Raw genomic sequence first — 15,631 nt, 5'->3', positions numbered from 1 at the left:
CGTGATCTGCTCACCTCAGCCTCCCAAAGTGCTGGGATTACAGGCGTGAATCACTGTGCCTGGCCTTTTTTTTTTGAGGAGTCTCGCTCTGTTGCCCAGGCTGGAGTGCAGTGACATGATCTTGGCTCACTGCAACTTCCATCTCCAGAATTCAAATGATTCTCCTTCCTCAGCCTCCTAAATAGCTGGGATTATAGGCGTGCGCCACCACACCCAGCTAACTTTTTATATTTTTGGTAGAGATGGGGTTTCACCATGTTGGCAAGGTTGGTCTTGAACTCCTGACCTCAAGTCATCTGCCCACCTCGGCCTCACGAAGTACTGGGATTACAGGTGTGAGCCACTGTGCCTGGCCTTTTTTTTTGAGACAGAGTCTGGCTCTGTTACTCAGGCTGGAGTGCAGTGGCATGATCTTGGCTCACTGCAACCTCTGCTTCCTGAGTTCAAGCAATCCTCATGCCTCAGCCTCCCTAGTAGCTTGGATCACAGATGCACACCACCAGGCTAGGCTAATGTTTGTATTGTTACAGAGACGGGGTTTCACCATGTTGGCCTGGATGGTCTTGAACTCCTGACCTCAAGTGATCCGCCTGCCTCGGCCTCCCAAAGTGCTGGGATTACAAGCATGCGCCACCATGTCTGGCCTCCTCATAACATTTTTAACAGCAGTTATAATAAATCTGAATGCACACCATGTAATGCCTATGGAACTAATAACTAATCTTCTATTGTGCAGTGCTACTAGTCACATATATAGATGTTTTTGTGATTCTCAAATACACAAACCCACCTAAAAGCATCATATACCCAGATATTCACTGCAGCCTGAATAGCAGATTGGGAACAACTTAAACATTAGTCAGTAGGTGACCAGATAGTTGTGTCATTCTTTTTGAGACAGGGTCAGCTCTGTCGCCCAGGCTGAAGTGCAGTGGCAAGATCATAGCTGACTGCAACCTCCGCCTCCCAGATTCCAGCGATCCTCCCACCTCAGCCTCCCAAGTAGCTGGGACCACAGACGTGCAGCACCACACCCGGCTAATTTTTGTATATTTTGTATAGACGGAGTATCGCTATGTTGCCTCGACTGATCTTGAACTCTCAGGCACAAGTGATGCCCCCGCCTCAGCCTCCGAAAGTGCCGGGATTACAGGCGTGAGCCACTGAGCCCTGGCCCCTAGTTGTGTCATTCTTACAAAGAACATCACGCAGCTGTTACCGAGGACTTCCCATTAGTCTTGATATAGCACAATCTCCAAGACACTTAAAGTATAACACACCCTACAGTGTGTATTATGAATTGCCATTTGTGTGAGGAAATGATTATATTCATATGTAAGTTTATAAATTCAGAAAGCATTTCGAAAATTCATAGAGTATCCAGGGGTAACTTTGTCTCTAGTGTTGAACTAGAGGTGGGAGGAAGATTTAATTTCCACCACATGCCCTTTGGTGCCTTTTGAATTCAGAACAATTTCCATTATTTATTAAAAATAAAATATCAGCCGGGCGCGGCAGCTCACGCCTGTAATCCCAACACTTTGGAAGGCCGAGGCGGGAGGATCACTTGAACTCAGGAGGATCACTTGAACTCTGAAGTTTGAGACCACCCTGGGCAACACAGTGAGACCCTATGTCTACAAAAATAATATAAATAAATAAAGTAAAATATCACGTGTTACGGAATCCCTGGTATTTGGCGGGACACTGGATACTGGAAACAGTTGTGGAGCTCTTTGGAAATTTACCTTAACAGGGAGTCCTCTCAAAGACAGGAATGACTCTACAAGGGTGAGTTTTCAAATGTGCCATGGGGGCCTCGGGCCTCAGCAGCATCCAGAGCCCTACGGACGGGCAGGTTCTTACTTCTCAACTCCCATCGCACCAGTTCTGCAGCTTTCTAAAGGTATCCAGCACTTTCTACCTTGCATTTTATCTTCATCTTCGCTAGGCCTCACAGCACCGCATGATCCCGGGGCTGGGTGCTTATCAGACTCGCGTGTGTCTCCACGGCACCTAGGGCACCGTCAAGCTCAGGGTCCAGAAAGCTCCAATGAAAGAGATAAAAGCGTGAACCCGGGGGGCGGAGCTTGCAGTGAGCCGAGATCGCGCCACCGCACTCCAGCCAGGGCGACAGAGCGAGACTCCGTCTCAAAAAAAGAAAGGCATAAAATCAGCAAAGAAAGGAGACTGAGGAGCAAACCGCGAGAGTAGAGGCGGGAGGAGGCCCACCCTACGCCTGCCCCCGCGAAGCACAAGCCCTGCCTGCGTCCTGGGCTCCCGGGTCCACAAAGCTGGGCCCCGCTGAGCTGCGACACCGGAACCAAGGAGCACGGTCGGCCGGGAATAGGCTCCTCCCGTGCGCGATGGCGCCGCGGCCGCCGCGCGAGGGGTGGGACCGTAGGCGCCGTGCAGCCACGGACCAATGGGCGGGCCCCAGACGACCTGTGGCCCAATGGCGGAGGCGCGCGGGCACGCTGGGGGCGGGCCGGACGCGCCGACTTTTCCAGAAGACCCGGATAGTTCCTCCTGGCCACGCCGCGCCGGCTCTGGGTTCTCAGCCTCGTTTCCTTTTCCTCCGCTGGAGCAGCGATGGCGGCGGTGAAAACCCTGAACCCCAAGGCCGAGGTGGCCCGAGCGCAGGCGGCCCTGGCGGTCAACATCAGCGCGGCGCGGGGTCTGCAGGACGTGCTAAGGACCAACCTGGGGCCCAAGGGCACCATGAAGATGTGAGGCGGGGCTGAAGGGAGGGCCGGGTGGGCACCGCGCGCCGCCACGCACCTGGCTGGTCCGGGACCACTGGCTGGAGCCCGCCGCCTCGGGGCTCCGCAGCCGCCCTTCTCCGCGTCCTTCGGGGTCGGTCCTGTTCTCTGCTAAGCCCCACCGTCCCGGCCATTTCTTCCAGCGTCCATGCCGTCTCCGGGGAGAACAAAGCGGCTCTAGAGCGCGGCGTTCCCCTCCCTTTGGGGCTTCCAGGCACTCTGAGGACTCGGCACAATCTCTGCGGGGACGGGGTGGGCACCACACCTGTTCCTCCAGCCTGCGGGAGATAACTAGCCCCATATCCCTGGCTCCGTAAGATCTGGGAAGAGCCCGTTTTCTAATGGGACTTTTAGTTATCGTAGAAAAGTCACGTCTGATTCATTTCTGTCCCTTAAACAGGCTCGTTTCTGGCGCTGGAGACATCAAACTTACTAAAGACGGCAATGTGCTGCTTCACGAAATGGTGAGAGGTGCTCTGCTCTAGGTCAGAAAGGTCTTGATTTTCCGTAGATTGTTTGCTTTGTAGAAAGATTTGCAGTGTCCGTTTTCAAGGCAGGAGAACATTTAGAAGTGGCATGTAATCAGTAATAGTACTCACAGTGCCTGGAGTCTGACAGCTCTGCCTTTGAATCCCTGCTTTTTTGCTATTCACAGTCTGGGCTAAAGGACTGTAATTGTATATTAAAGTTAATTGTTATAAAATTTGAAAAATTAAGAGAGGTTGACACAATCACATGGGCAAAATGCATGAGGATGATTTTTCTTTTTCTTTTTTTTTTTTTTTAGTTTTTATTAGACGAAGTGTTGCTGTGTCGCACAGTGGCACAGTCTTGGCCCACTGCAACCTCCACCTCCCGGGTTCAAGCGATTCTTCTGTCTTAGCCTCCCAAGTAGCGAGGATGCAGGCTTGGGCCACCACTCCCAGTTAATTTTTGTATTTTTAGTAGAGGATTTCACCGTGTTGACCAGGCTGGTCTTGAACTCCTGACTTCAGGTGATCCGCCCGCGTCAGCCGCCGAAAGTGCTGGGATTACTAGGCGTGAGCCACCGCACGCAGCCGGTTTTTCTCTTTTTAAAACAGCAATTTCTCCGTTAGGTCTCATCTCCATCTCCAAGTGGAGGGGATTGAAATCTGTCTCTTTGCAAGTCTTACGGATGGAGAATATGAGATTATTGAGGGGAGTATGCGTTTTGCTCATCCCCTGAATTCCCAAAACTTAGCAGTTCAAGAACAGGAAATGATTTCCTGCTGATTTGAGTTCAGAATAATACTTAGGGTTTTGCTAGTAGTGTACCAAGCTATCAACATCCAAATGAAATATCTTTAGTAAGCACTTGGTAACCTAGGAGGCGTAGTGTTTGTTTTTAGTGGGCTCAATGGTGGCCCGTGTTGGAAAAGTGGAGCATAGTTAAACTTGATGTCAGAATTGTTTGGGGGCTGGGTGCGGTGGCTCATGCTTGTAATCCCAGCACTTTGGAAGGCTGAGGTAGGTGGTTCATTTGAGGCCAGGAGTTCACGACCAGCTCTGGCCAACGTGGTAAAACTCTGTCTCTACAAAAAATACAAAAATTAGCCGGACGTGGTCCTGCACGCCTGTTGTCTCAGCTACTCCAGAGGCGGAGGCAGGAGAATCGATTGCTTGAACCTGGGAGGCTGAGGTGTCATTGAGCCGAGTTTGTGCCACTGCACTCCAATGTAGGTGACAGAGGCTGTCTCCAAAACAAAACAAAAAATTATTTGGGTTTTAGTGTGTGAGAAATACAGCATAAGTAGAGAGAAGCACATTGAACATTTACAATTTAAGAAAAAATTATAAAATGGACACACACAACCACCACTGTAGCTAAGAAATAAATTGTTGCTACCACCTCAGAAGTCTCCTCCCACTGGAACCTCTCTCCAATCTCCAGAAGTCTTTCAGTTTTCTTTGAAAAAATTACAAACCTACAAAAATAATTACGATGTGTGTGCCCTTTAGGAGATACCTGACTTATTCTCACTAGAGCCGTACACTTGCCATAAAGAGGCAAGGATGTAAAATTATGTTTTACTGTTAACTGGTAGCTCTGTCATTTTGAGTAAACTTTTACTTAGCCTCAAGCTTCCTCATCTGTAAAGTAGAGATAACCTGGGAAATAAATTACACATGAAAACGTTTCAATCATAATTGCATGTGCGTGATAGTTAATCGAAGTAATTTGTAGCCAAACACTTGGGTAGCTTTTTCAAGTAGACAGCACTTAAAGAGGCCCTTCCTACATTTTGTTTGTGTTTTATTTAGACTGCTTCATGTTGTTTTAAGTGATTCATTCTTTTTCTACTTTCAGCAAATTCAACATCCAACGGCTTCCTTAATAGCAAAGGTAGCAACAGCCCAGGATGATATAACTGGTGATGGTACGACTTCCAATGTCCTAATCATTGGAGAACTACTGAAACAGGCGGATCTCTACATTTCTGAAGTATGCACAACTCTTGTTTCTGTAATATTTTATTGTATACAGGAAGTGTCTGATACTTATTTATACAAATTGATGTGCTGTTAATAGCTGAGGCCATACAGTAGAACTAGGGGGCTTAAATCTGGGTCTTTGTCCTGGTCTAAAACAAATTGTGACTTTGGACAGGTTATGGAACTTTTCTTGGCCTGAAAATAATTTTGTAATGAAGTTGCATTGCCTATGTGATTTGTATCTGTCCTTAGTGTAGATTAATAATTTAGATCTAAAAGTGGAATGTTTAGGACTAGGAATATTTGTTAGGAAAAAAGCATCCAAAAGCTTATATTTGGATAAATTCCACTTTTTTAAGCCTTGACTAGTTCCAAGGTTAAAACAAACCTCAGTGAGTATGAATCTGTTGTCAGAATTTCCTGGAAAAAGAGAGCAGTCTTTATTAAATAATTAGTAAATGATGTGAATTAGTTTGAGATTACCTATAGAAAAGAGAATAGTCCAAGCGTGGTTGCTCACACCCGTAATCCCAGCACTTTGAGAGGCCGAGGTGAGCGGATCACCTGAGGTCGGGAGTTTGAGACCAGTCTGGCCAACATGGTGAAACCCCATCTCTACTAAAAATACAAAAATTAGCCGGGCATGGTGGCACATGCCTGTAATCCCAGCTACTTGGGAGGCTGAAGTAGGACAATCGCTTGAACCCAGGAGGCGGAGGATGTGATGAGTCGGGATCGTGCCATTGCCTCCAGCCTGGGCAACAAGTGCGAAACTCCGTCTCCAAAAAAAAAAAAAAGAAAGAAAGAAAGAAAAGATAGAATAATGTTACCACCTGCGAGTCCTTGGTTGGGACACAGTGTTGATTTTGAAATGATTCAGAGTGGTTTGCACAGTGAATACCCAAGTGTGCTTTATAGTTTCCTTGGCTTTGACCCTGTGCTTGAGCATTACCTGTTCTCCTCTGCATTGAAAGGAATATTTATCCTTTTAAATGTATTCCGAAAGCCGGCACATTATATTACCTCGTGTTCAAAGGTATGATGATCCAGAATACCCTTTCAGGAATTAACTGAACTTTATCAGGAACTGTGGTTGCACCTACTTGATGCAAGTGTTAATGTGTGTTTATTGTAGGGCCTTCATCCCAGAATAATCACTGAAGGATTTGAAGCTGCAAAGGAAAAGGCCCTTCAGTTTTTGGAAGAAGTCAAAGTAAGCAGAGAGATGGACAGGGAAACACTTATAGATGTGGCCAGAACATCTCTTCGTACTAAAGTTCATGCTGAACTTGCAGATGTCTTAACAGAGGTATGTATTAAATGTTGTCTGTGTCTGGTATAGTACACCTATATAGAAAATCTCTGATAGTAGAAACATGAATATAATTCCCAATTTCAATTACAAGGTGCTGTATAGGTTCATTTTTGGGGCAATGATACCTAATTTGTGTCTCTAAAATGAGGAAATTCAAATAATAGTATACGTAACTGGGTTATAAAAGTAAAATTGAGGCTTTCATTAAAAGGTTTGTAAAGTGGAGATTTTGTTACTAGAAAGCTTCCAAGTTACCAGTATTTTTAATGAAACAGAATTGTTAATGTTAATTAATGTTAATGTTTGGGAATTACAGATTGAGATCTCAGAAATGTAAATGGCTTCAGTTGTTGCTGTTTACATATATTCTATTTGCTCATAGAAAAAGACTTAAATCAGTGTATAATTGTAAAATGAAACTGTCTAGCCTTCGGAAAAGCAAGATGTTTCTGCTGCTGCAAATTGAATTTACTTAATGGTTATGCTCCTCCAATTGCAGGCTGTAGTGGACTCCATTTTGGCCATTAAAAAACAAGATGAACCTATTGATCTCTTCATGATTGAGATCATGGAGATGAAACATAAATCTGAAACTGATACAAGGTAGGTGGTAGAATACTGTGAAATACTAATGATCGGGCATGGGGGCTTACTCCTGTAATCCCAGCACTTTGGGAGGCCGTGGCGGGCAAATCACCTGAGGTCAGGAGTTCAGACCAACCTGGCCAACATGGAGAAACCCTGTTTCTATTAAAATTACAAAAATTAGCTGGGCGTACCGGGCGTGGTGGCACGCGCCTGTAATCCCAGCTACTCGGGAGGCTGATGCAGCAGAATCGCTTGAATCTGGGAGGTGGAGGTTGCAGTAAGCTGAGATCACACCATTGCAACTCCAGCCTGAGTGACAACAGTGAAACTCCGTCCCAAAAAAACAAAAAATAAACTGTGTTTAGAAATTTAGGGGTGCTTTGTACAATATATGGTTGGCTTTTTTTTTTTTTTTTTCCTAAGACCGAGTCTCACTCTTGTGGCCCAGGCTGGAGTGCAGTGGCACAATCTCTGCTCAACTGCAAGCTCTGCTTTCCGGGTTCACGTCATTCTGCTCCAGCTTCCTGAGTAGCTGGGACTACAGGTGCCTGCCATCACGCCTGGCTAATTTTTTTTGTATTTTTAGTAGAGAAGGGGTTTCACCATGTTAGCCAGGATGGTCTTAATCTCCTGACCTCGTGATTCGCCCGCCTCGGCCTCCCAGAGTGCTGGGATTACAGGCGTGAAATCGTTGGCAATTTTTAAAATATCTTTGGGTATAAAATGTTGTATATTTACCTGAAGATATAAGCTGGATAAATTGCTAGATGAATATTGTTTTTACTTTTAGTAATATTTTCTCCTGAAACAAGGTGAATGTGATGTTATATTTATGGTTAGAGTGATTCTGAAAAGTGAATGACATCAGTCATTTGGCATTTATTGATTTGCTAGGTACGAAGCATAATGAGAAGTAGTAGAGAAATTTAAAAAATTTTTTTCAAAGACTTAGAAAATGTTTGTGTTTTTCTTTTGTGTGTGTGTGTGTGTGGAGAATGGAGTCTCCCTACGTTGTCCGGGCTGGTTTTAAATTCCTGGGATTAAGGTGTCCTCTCACTTCTGCCTCCCTAAGTGCTGGGATTACAGGCGCTTGGCAGAAAACATGTTTTTAAAGGACGTCATCACAGTTTGACAGCCTACTAGTGAGACTATCTCTGCAGACTTTTCTGTACAGCACAGGATCTTCAAGTAATTCAAGAAATAAGCTGGATGCGGTGGCTCATGCTTGTAATCCCAGCACTTTAGGAGGCCGAGGCAGGCAGATCATGAGGTCAGGAGATTGAAACCATCCTGGCTAACACAGTGAAACCCCGTCTCTACTAAAAATACAAAAAATATTAGCTGGGCATGGTGGTGGGCACCTGTAGTCCCAGCTACTCAGGAGGCTGAGGCAGGAGAATAGTGTGAACCCAGGAGGTGGAGCTTGCAGTGAGCCGAGACGACACCACTACCCTCCAGCCTGGGCGACAGAGCAAGACTCAGTCTCAAAAAAAAAAAAAGAAATGTGACTGCTTGAAATATCAATACCTTCTTAGTTGAGTGTTTAACATATTATACACCCATGTGAAAATCAATAACCGTAATTTTGTATGTGTTTGAACAGCTTAATCAGAGGGCTTGTTTTGGACCATGGAGCACGGCATCCTGATATGAAGAAAAGGGTGGAGGATGCATATGTCCTCACTTGTAACGTATCATTAGAGTATGAAAAAACGTAAGTTTATAGCCCCTTAACAGTGAAATCGAGGAGCTTCGTATTTTAGGGGAGTTATTTTTTGTGAAACTTTGTTTCCCACTGTAAGGACAATAATGCTCAAATTGGTTTGGGGGAGTTACAGGAAACAGTCTCTGAAGATGTATAAGGGACAGGATTCGAGCTTAGTGAACTGTTAAATCTTAGGACTAAACCAGTTTCAGAAGCTACTTTCTTAGAATGTTTCCCTGTTTTCTGTAACCTTTTTTTTTTTCTTAATAGAGAAGTGAGTTCTGGCTTTTTTTACAAAAGTGCAGAAGAGAGAGAAAAACTCGTAAAAGCTGAAAGAAAATTCATTGAAGATAAAGTTAAAAAAATAATAGAACTGAAAAGGAAAGTCTGTGGTGATTCAGATAAAGGATTTGTTGTTATTAATCAAAAGGTGAGAATGAAAACCCAATGTATAAACTAAATAGTATGTATCATCCTTTTTGCTTTTAAGGTGAAAGATGTTGAAATCAATTTTTATTTTTGTTATAGGGAATTGACCCCTTTTCCTTAGATGCTCTTTCAAAAGAAGGCATAGTCGCTCTGCGCAGAGCTAAAAGGAGAAATATGGAGAGGTATCCGAGTAATTTGACTTTTACTCATTTTGCAAGTGAATTGGGATTATTTTTCCTTACAATTTATTTTCGGGTTTTTCAACTGTACAATGAATTGTCATTAACTATATTCACATTGTGCACCCCGTCAGCACTGTCCATCTCTAGGACTTTTTTCATCATCACAAACTGAAACTGTATACCCATTAAATAATTACTCCCCATTTCTCCCTCCCCCTTGCCCCTTGTAAACGTTATTTTACTTTTTGTCTCTGAATTCAGTATACTTTTTCCCAAAGAGCTCACCACAATAAGAAGCTTTTTAAAATTTTTTTTTATTTTATTGTTATTTTTTGAGACAGTCTTGCCGTGTTGTGCAGTGGCATGATCTTGGTTCATTGCAACTTCCACTTCCTGGGTTCATAGGATTCTCAGCCTCCCGAGTAGCTGGGATTACAGGTGTCTGCCACCATGCTCACTGAATTGTTTTGTGTTTTTTTAGTAGAGATGGGATTTTGCTCTGTTAGCTAGGCTGTTCTCAAACTCCTGGCCTCAAGTGATCCACCCACCTCAACCTCCCGAAGTGTTGGATTACAGGTGTGAGCTACCATGCCTGGCTAATAAAGAGCTCTTGTCCACCTTTAGATTTCATTTGCTGACTTGGGGAGAGTGGTTTAAATGGAGGGTTAAGAGAAAATGCTGGTTTTCAGCTGGTTGATGGCAAATGGAAAGGCTTAGATTAAAGTACATTTTAAAATGTAGTTTTGTGTGTAATTCTGGAAAATTCCTTCCTAAAAATTACTGGTCTTGTCTTTGAAATTCACTGGTAACATTGCTTATCCATCTCCCTTAAAATGCTATTTCAGGCTGACTCTTGCTTGTGGTGGGGTAGCCCTGAATTCTTTTGACGACCTAAGTCCTGACTGCTTGGGACATGCAGGACTTGTGTATGAGTATACATTGGTAAGTGTATTTTCTTCTTTAAGGTAATAGAACCTTTTAACTCATGAATTATTTTTGTTTGTGTGAGATGGGGTCTCACTCCTGCCCGGGCTGGCGTGCAGTGATGTGGTAACAGTTCACTGCAGCCTCATCTTCCTGGGTTCAAGTGATCCTCCCTCCTCAGGCTCCTGAGCAAATGGACCACAGACATGTGTGCTACCATGCCTGGCTAAATTTTTTTTTTTTTTTTTTTTTTGGTAATTATTTTTGTAGAAACAAGTTCATACTGTGTTGCCCAGGCTGGTCTTAAACTCCCGGGCTCAGGCTGTCCTTCACCCTCAGCCTCCCAAAGTGCTGAGATTACGGGCATGAGCCACTGTGTTCATGAAGTCTTGAGCAGAAAAATTAATTGAAATTCAGGATCAGATTTTTGTTTGGGGAAAATCCCATTTCTTTTATATGTGATTTTTCAAAAGGAGATAATTTGCTTTAATGTGATCAAGTTTGTTCCTTATTAATATGCTGCTTGTCATTCTCTGTAAGTCCCTCTTCTGTCTTCACTCTCTGCACAAATCCTGTTTTTGAAAATCGTATTTTTTCTACACATAGGGAGAAGAGAAGTTCACCTTTATTGAGAAATGTAACAACCCTCGTTCTGTCACATTATTGATCAAAGGACCAAATAAGCACACACTCACTCAGATCAAAGATGCAGTGAGGGATGGCTTGAGGGCTGTCAAAAATGCTATTGATGATGGTAAGATCCTCACCGTATTTCAATTCTATTATATTGTTTTGCTGGTCTGAAAGGCATGGCCGAATACTGTGTTCTTTTATCAGTAGTTTACACAGCCAGACACCATGCAAAAGCAGTCTTCCCTTTAGAATGACCAATGGTATGCTAAGATTTTTCATAGCATATCATTATTAAAGGTGAATACAGATAAATGAAATAATACTGATCTGTTGAAAGAGCTGCCAGCGGCTAGTGAAGCCGTTCTGTTGAAACATTCTCCTATTTGATATGTTAGTCGCTTGTATTTTGTCATAGTAAATTTGTAAGAAATTAATGGCTTTCATATGTGTATTTTAGTTGTTCATAATTAGTTCTGCAGTTTTCTTAGCATTTTTCCTTTTCCCCCATTCAACAGGCTGTGTGGTTCCAGGTGCTGGTGCTGTGGAAGTGGCAATGGCAGAAGCCCTGATTAAATACAAGCCCAGTGTAAAGGGCAGGGCACAGCTTGGAGTCCAAGCATTTGCTGATGCGTTGCTCATTATTCCCAAGGTGTGCACGCTTTTAACAGTCAATCTTCCAAAAGATTTAGCTGATCAAACCTTTTTGATAATGTAGGCTTTATTCATAATGTGGATTTTGGATAAGCAAGTTTGATCAGTTTTCTTCCTGACTCTAGAACAGGTATTCCTCATCATCCAAATGTATTTGGTTTCTCTGGGAGGCCTGAATAACTGACGTTTCAGATAACAAGAGATAACCTGTAGTTTAATATTTGCAGTATTAGGGGTTATACTTGAGTACAAACTTGCTTTTTGCTTTTGTTTTAAACTGATACTATTTTCTATTATATACTAATTTTGAGGTATAATTTATGACTGGTATATTGCTGTTGGGTTTGAGGTAGATGAGAGAATTGATCAGTAACTTGTGTCTGGTTATTCTCTGAAGGAAGCATAAATTTCTGTCTTCATGCAATGAGATTTTTTTGTTTGTTTGTTTTTTTGAGACGGAGTTTTGCTCTTGTTGCCCAGGCTGGAGTGCAATGGTGCTATCTCGGCTCACTGCAGCCTCAGCCTCTCAAGTAGCTGGGATTACAGGCACTTGCCACCACACCCAGCTAGGTTTTTGTGGGGTTTTTTTTTTTTTTGTATTTTTAGTAGAGATGGGGTTCCACCATGTTGGCCAGGCTGGTCTCAAACTCCCGACTTCAGGTGATCCACCTGCCATGGCCTCCCAAAGTGCTGGGATTACAGGCATGAGCTACTGCACCAAGCCAAGATTTTCTTTTTCTTTTTTTCTTATCTTTTTTTTTTTTAAGTTATTCCTGTTTTCTCAAGAATTAAATTTGTTTACTTTAGGTTCTTGCTCAGAACTCTGGTTTTGACCTTCAGGAAACATTAGTTAAAATTCAAGCAGAACATTCAGAATCAGGTCAGCTTGTGGGTGTGGACCTGAACACAGGTAAGAGAATGCAACTGTTGTAGAGGGAAAACTAGATGTAATACATGTGAGTTGAAGCCAGGAAAGATTGAAAATGGGGACCAAAAAAAATGTTTTGCTTTAAAATTTGACACCAGTACTATTAGGGAACTCTGGGTTCTAAAATACGATAAAATAGGATATTAATAAAAAATGGAATGACTAGGTATAATTAAGGGACTAGAGTAGACATGAGTAATTTGGGGATACAATTTTGGAGATGTTGAGTAGTGGTAGATGGTTCAGATTAATGTTGAAGGATTTTCATATTGCATTTGCCTTACTTAGTTTTTAATCAAGTACTATGATAAAATAGATTTGGTGATTATATTCCTGGATGAAAACCAGCTAAAGATAGCAATTAATGCCAGAAAAGGGGATCTCGAAATGTAGTGAAATGGTGACAGCCCTAATCTTAGGTTCCTGTAAACAAAACAACACAAATTAAGTACAAAGTAGGAGATAACAGGTACATCCATGCAGTATGTGCAGGACCTATTGTTGTCAGCATTATTATTTAATAGAAAAGGTTTCCGGAATGAGGGAAATGATCAGTCCATTTTAGCCAGATTATAGTTGAAGTGCTATGCTTCAGTATGAGTAAACAGAAATCTATCCAGAAGAAGAGCGGGGGTGTTCAGGACTTCTCAGTAGAAGTCAGACACTCATCAAATATTGTGTTTAGAGTAGAACATTGGGCTAACAGAGAAGCTTTGAACTCTCATAGTTAATGCTGAAGGAAATGAGTCATCAGTGATAAGCAAAGCCACACACAATATTGTTGGTTCTTATTGACTGAACTTACTTGAAGAAGATTTGGTTGCTTTTTAGGTGAGCCAATGGTAGCAGCAGAAGTAGGTGTATGGGATAACTATTGTGTAAAGAAACAGCTTCTTCACTCCTGGTAAGTTTGGGAAAATGAAAACTAAACTGTTAGAGAATCATACTCTTCATTTGGTGTGTTCTGTTTAGTTGCTCCTTTTCCCCCCGTGAATAATGTAATCAGCTGGAAGTATGGAAACTGAACTAGCCCTCTCTGATGTTTAGAGGGGAAGGGGAAAATTTAATTGGATGTAATGTGTGCAGCTTGGTTGGAAGTGGGAAATTGAGTAGAATTAGGACTCCTAATCATCTGAGCCATCTTATTTTTGTCCCCCTTTCAGCACTGTGATTGCCACCAACATTCTCTTGGTTGATGAGATCATGCGAGCTGGAATGTCTTCTCTGAAAGGTTGAATTGAAGCTTCCTCTGTATCTGAGTCTTGAAGACTCTGCAAAGTGATCCTGAGAGAATACAGCTGTGGAATTTTTGTCCAAGCTTCAAATGATTTCCAAAGGAATTTTCCCATATGAAAAAAGGAGAGAACACTGGCATCTGTTGAAATTTGGAAGTTCTGAAATTACAGTATTTTTAAAAATTGCACTGAAGCGTATACACATAAAGCAGCTCTTTTACCCAGTAAACAGGATGTTTTGCTTTAGCAGCAGTGACATAAAATTCCATGTTAGATAAGCATATGTTACTTGTTATTAAATATTCCTTGAAAAGCAAATTTTAATGGCTTAATTTTATGTAGACGTATGTTAAATTATCCAACAGTACCCTATTAAACATTTGGTTTTAAAATTTTTATGCTAATATAAACAAGTAATTTAAAATTTTGAAAGCATCCTTGTTAGTATAAATTTCTGAGTAAATGCATTGGGTCAGTTGGACTTTGAATGCTTTTAAAATGGCTTTGCTAAAATGCTCCCCCCCTCCACAAAGTTAAGTTGTAGGAAATGGGAAGAGGAGTAAGCTAGAGGCAAGGGAGTTGAGAGAGCTGCAAGTATAAAGAGGCAAAAACAGGCAGAGGTAAAAAGGTGATACAAGGCGTGGTGACTAAGGGTTACGGTTATTGGGTTAAATTTGAGAGTTGTAGGCCGACTGTGTTTTCAAGCTTCTGAACTTTTGCTTATGCAAAATATTCCAAAGCCTCTAGTGTCATATTTTTCTCACCCAAATTACTGCGTTCCACGAGATTATATAGTTGGTCTATCTCAGCAGCCCTTGAAGGTGGAGTTGTGTGTGTTACTAGGCTGTGTTTTGGGGGTGTCAGCAGTGGCCTGAAGTGAGTTGTGCAATAAATGTTAAGTTGAAACCTCCTTTCTGGTCTTGCAATGGTATGACGCACAAAAGCAATCTTAAGGGGAATGTAAACTGCCCAAAAGTTCAAAAAAGTAGTGAGGGGGTCTCTGGAACGGACGGGACCCTTAAACGTGGTTTTCCTTAATTCGCTGGGCGGCCCTGAAGGTGGTGTGGTGAGTCCTCCGCCTCGCTCTGTAAGTTTCCCCGTGCTGAACTGTAGGGTGAGGGGTGGGTGGTGGAGCAGCCTGCGCATGTGCGTAGAGCTTGACCGCTGCAGTGAAGGAGGGCGCATGCGCAGTGGGGCCGTGCGTGTGCGCGGCGCAGCGCACCAGTCCTGATTCCGGCATGGGTTGGTTGGTACCCCTCCTGTCCCTGCTGTTGCTCCTGGTCGGCGCATGGCTCAAGCTAGGTCAGTGAACCGGCCGTCCATCCCGGGGGCGCTGGGAAGGAGGTGGGGTGCTCCGCCCTGGCGGGAGAGAGCCCGAGGCCCCTCTGCTCGCCTTCGGGATGCGGCTGCAGCGGTCGGCTGGGGAGGTCGCTCTGGGCGCCCGTGGAGTCTCACTGCCTTGTACTTTCAACTTCGTGCGCTGGAATCTTTCAAACCTAAAAAAGGGAAAGAGAGGCCAGGCCCGGTGGCTCAAGCCTGTAATCCCAGCACTTTGGAAGGCCGAGGCGGGCACATCACGAGGTCAGGCAGTTCAAGAGCAGCCTGGGCAATATGATGAAACCCTGTCTCGGCGGGGCGCGGTGGCTCAAGCCTGTAATCCCAGCACTTTGGGAGGCCGAGATGGGCGGATCACGAGGTCAGGAGATCAAGACCATCCTGGCTAACCCGGTGAAACCCCGTCTCTACTAAAAAATAAAAAAAAAAAAAAACTAGCCGGGCGAGGTGGCGGGCGCCTGTAGTCCCAGCTACTCGGGAGGCTGAGGCA

The 15,631-nt window shown here is 43.5% G+C and overlaps 2 protein-coding genes across 10 annotated transcripts in view; both read left to right on the top strand.

The window, feature by feature from the left end:
- The first annotated feature begins 2,377 nt into the window (after positions 1-2,377).
- On the top strand, positions 2,378-14,716 carry CCT6A (chaperonin containing TCP1, subunit 6A (zeta 1)). Of its 4 annotated transcripts, XM_011968738.1 has the most exons (15): positions 2,524-2,622; positions 2,716-2,729; positions 3,163-3,226; positions 5,092-5,226; positions 6,352-6,525; positions 7,031-7,134; positions 8,723-8,833; positions 9,095-9,254; positions 9,353-9,435; positions 10,281-10,377; positions 10,966-11,113; positions 11,508-11,641; positions 12,451-12,553; positions 13,403-13,475; positions 13,735-14,716. In XM_011968738.1, the coding sequence occupies exons 1-15, from the start codon at positions 2,593-2,595 to the stop codon at positions 13,805-13,807; spliced, it is 1,503 nt and encodes a 500-aa protein (XP_011824128.1). In that variant the 5' UTR covers positions 2,524-2,592; the 3' UTR covers positions 13,808-14,716. The 4 variants fall into 4 exon arrangements, with proteins under 4 accessions (XP_011824127.1, XP_011824130.1, XP_011824129.1 ...); XM_011968737.1 differs by having other exon boundaries at positions 2,378-2,729; XM_011968740.1 differs by lacking the exon at positions 5,092-5,226 and having other exon boundaries at positions 2,378-2,729.
- A 12-nt stretch (positions 14,717-14,728) lies between these two features.
- SUMF2 (sulfatase modifying factor 2) overlaps positions 14,729-15,631 on the top strand; it is a 16,334-nt gene continuing 15,431 nt past the window's right edge. For 5 of the 6 annotated variants that reach the window (XM_011968741.1, XM_011968747.1, XM_011968745.1 and 2 more), the window contains exon 1: positions 14,729-15,108. In XM_011968741.1, the coding sequence (XP_011824131.1) occupies positions 15,045-15,108 (64 nt within the window). In that variant the 5' untranslated portion in view covers positions 14,729-15,044. The remainder of the gene's footprint in view (positions 15,109-15,631) is intronic. The other variant, XM_011968746.1, reaches the window with a different exon arrangement.

This window comes from Mandrillus leucophaeus, unplaced genomic scaffold (assembly GCF_000951045.1).
Source record: "Mandrillus leucophaeus isolate KB7577 unplaced genomic scaffold, Mleu.le_1.0 Scaffold859, whole genome shotgun sequence".
NCBI lineage: Eukaryota > Metazoa > Chordata > Mammalia > Primates > Cercopithecidae > Mandrillus > Mandrillus leucophaeus.
The sequence above is the reverse complement of the archived record's forward strand: the minus strand, read 5'-3'. Positions and strand labels throughout refer to the sequence as shown.

What these genes read in the sequence shown, in the direction of transcription:
- CCT6A (XM_011968737.1), top strand. Translation starts at nt 2,593, where the DNA reads ATGGCGGCGGTGAAAACCCTGAACCCCAAGGCCGAGGTGGCCCGAGCG. An exon ending in TTGTTGTTATTAATCAAAAG is followed by an intron (nt 9,255 to 9,352) that starts GTGAGAATGAAA and finishes TTTTTGTTATAG; the next exon opens with GGAATTGACCCCTTTTCCTT. An exon ending in CAAAAATGCTATTGATGATG is followed by an intron (nt 11,114 to 11,507) that starts GTAAGATCCTCA and finishes CCCATTCAACAG; the next exon opens with GCTGTGTGGTTCCAGGTGCT.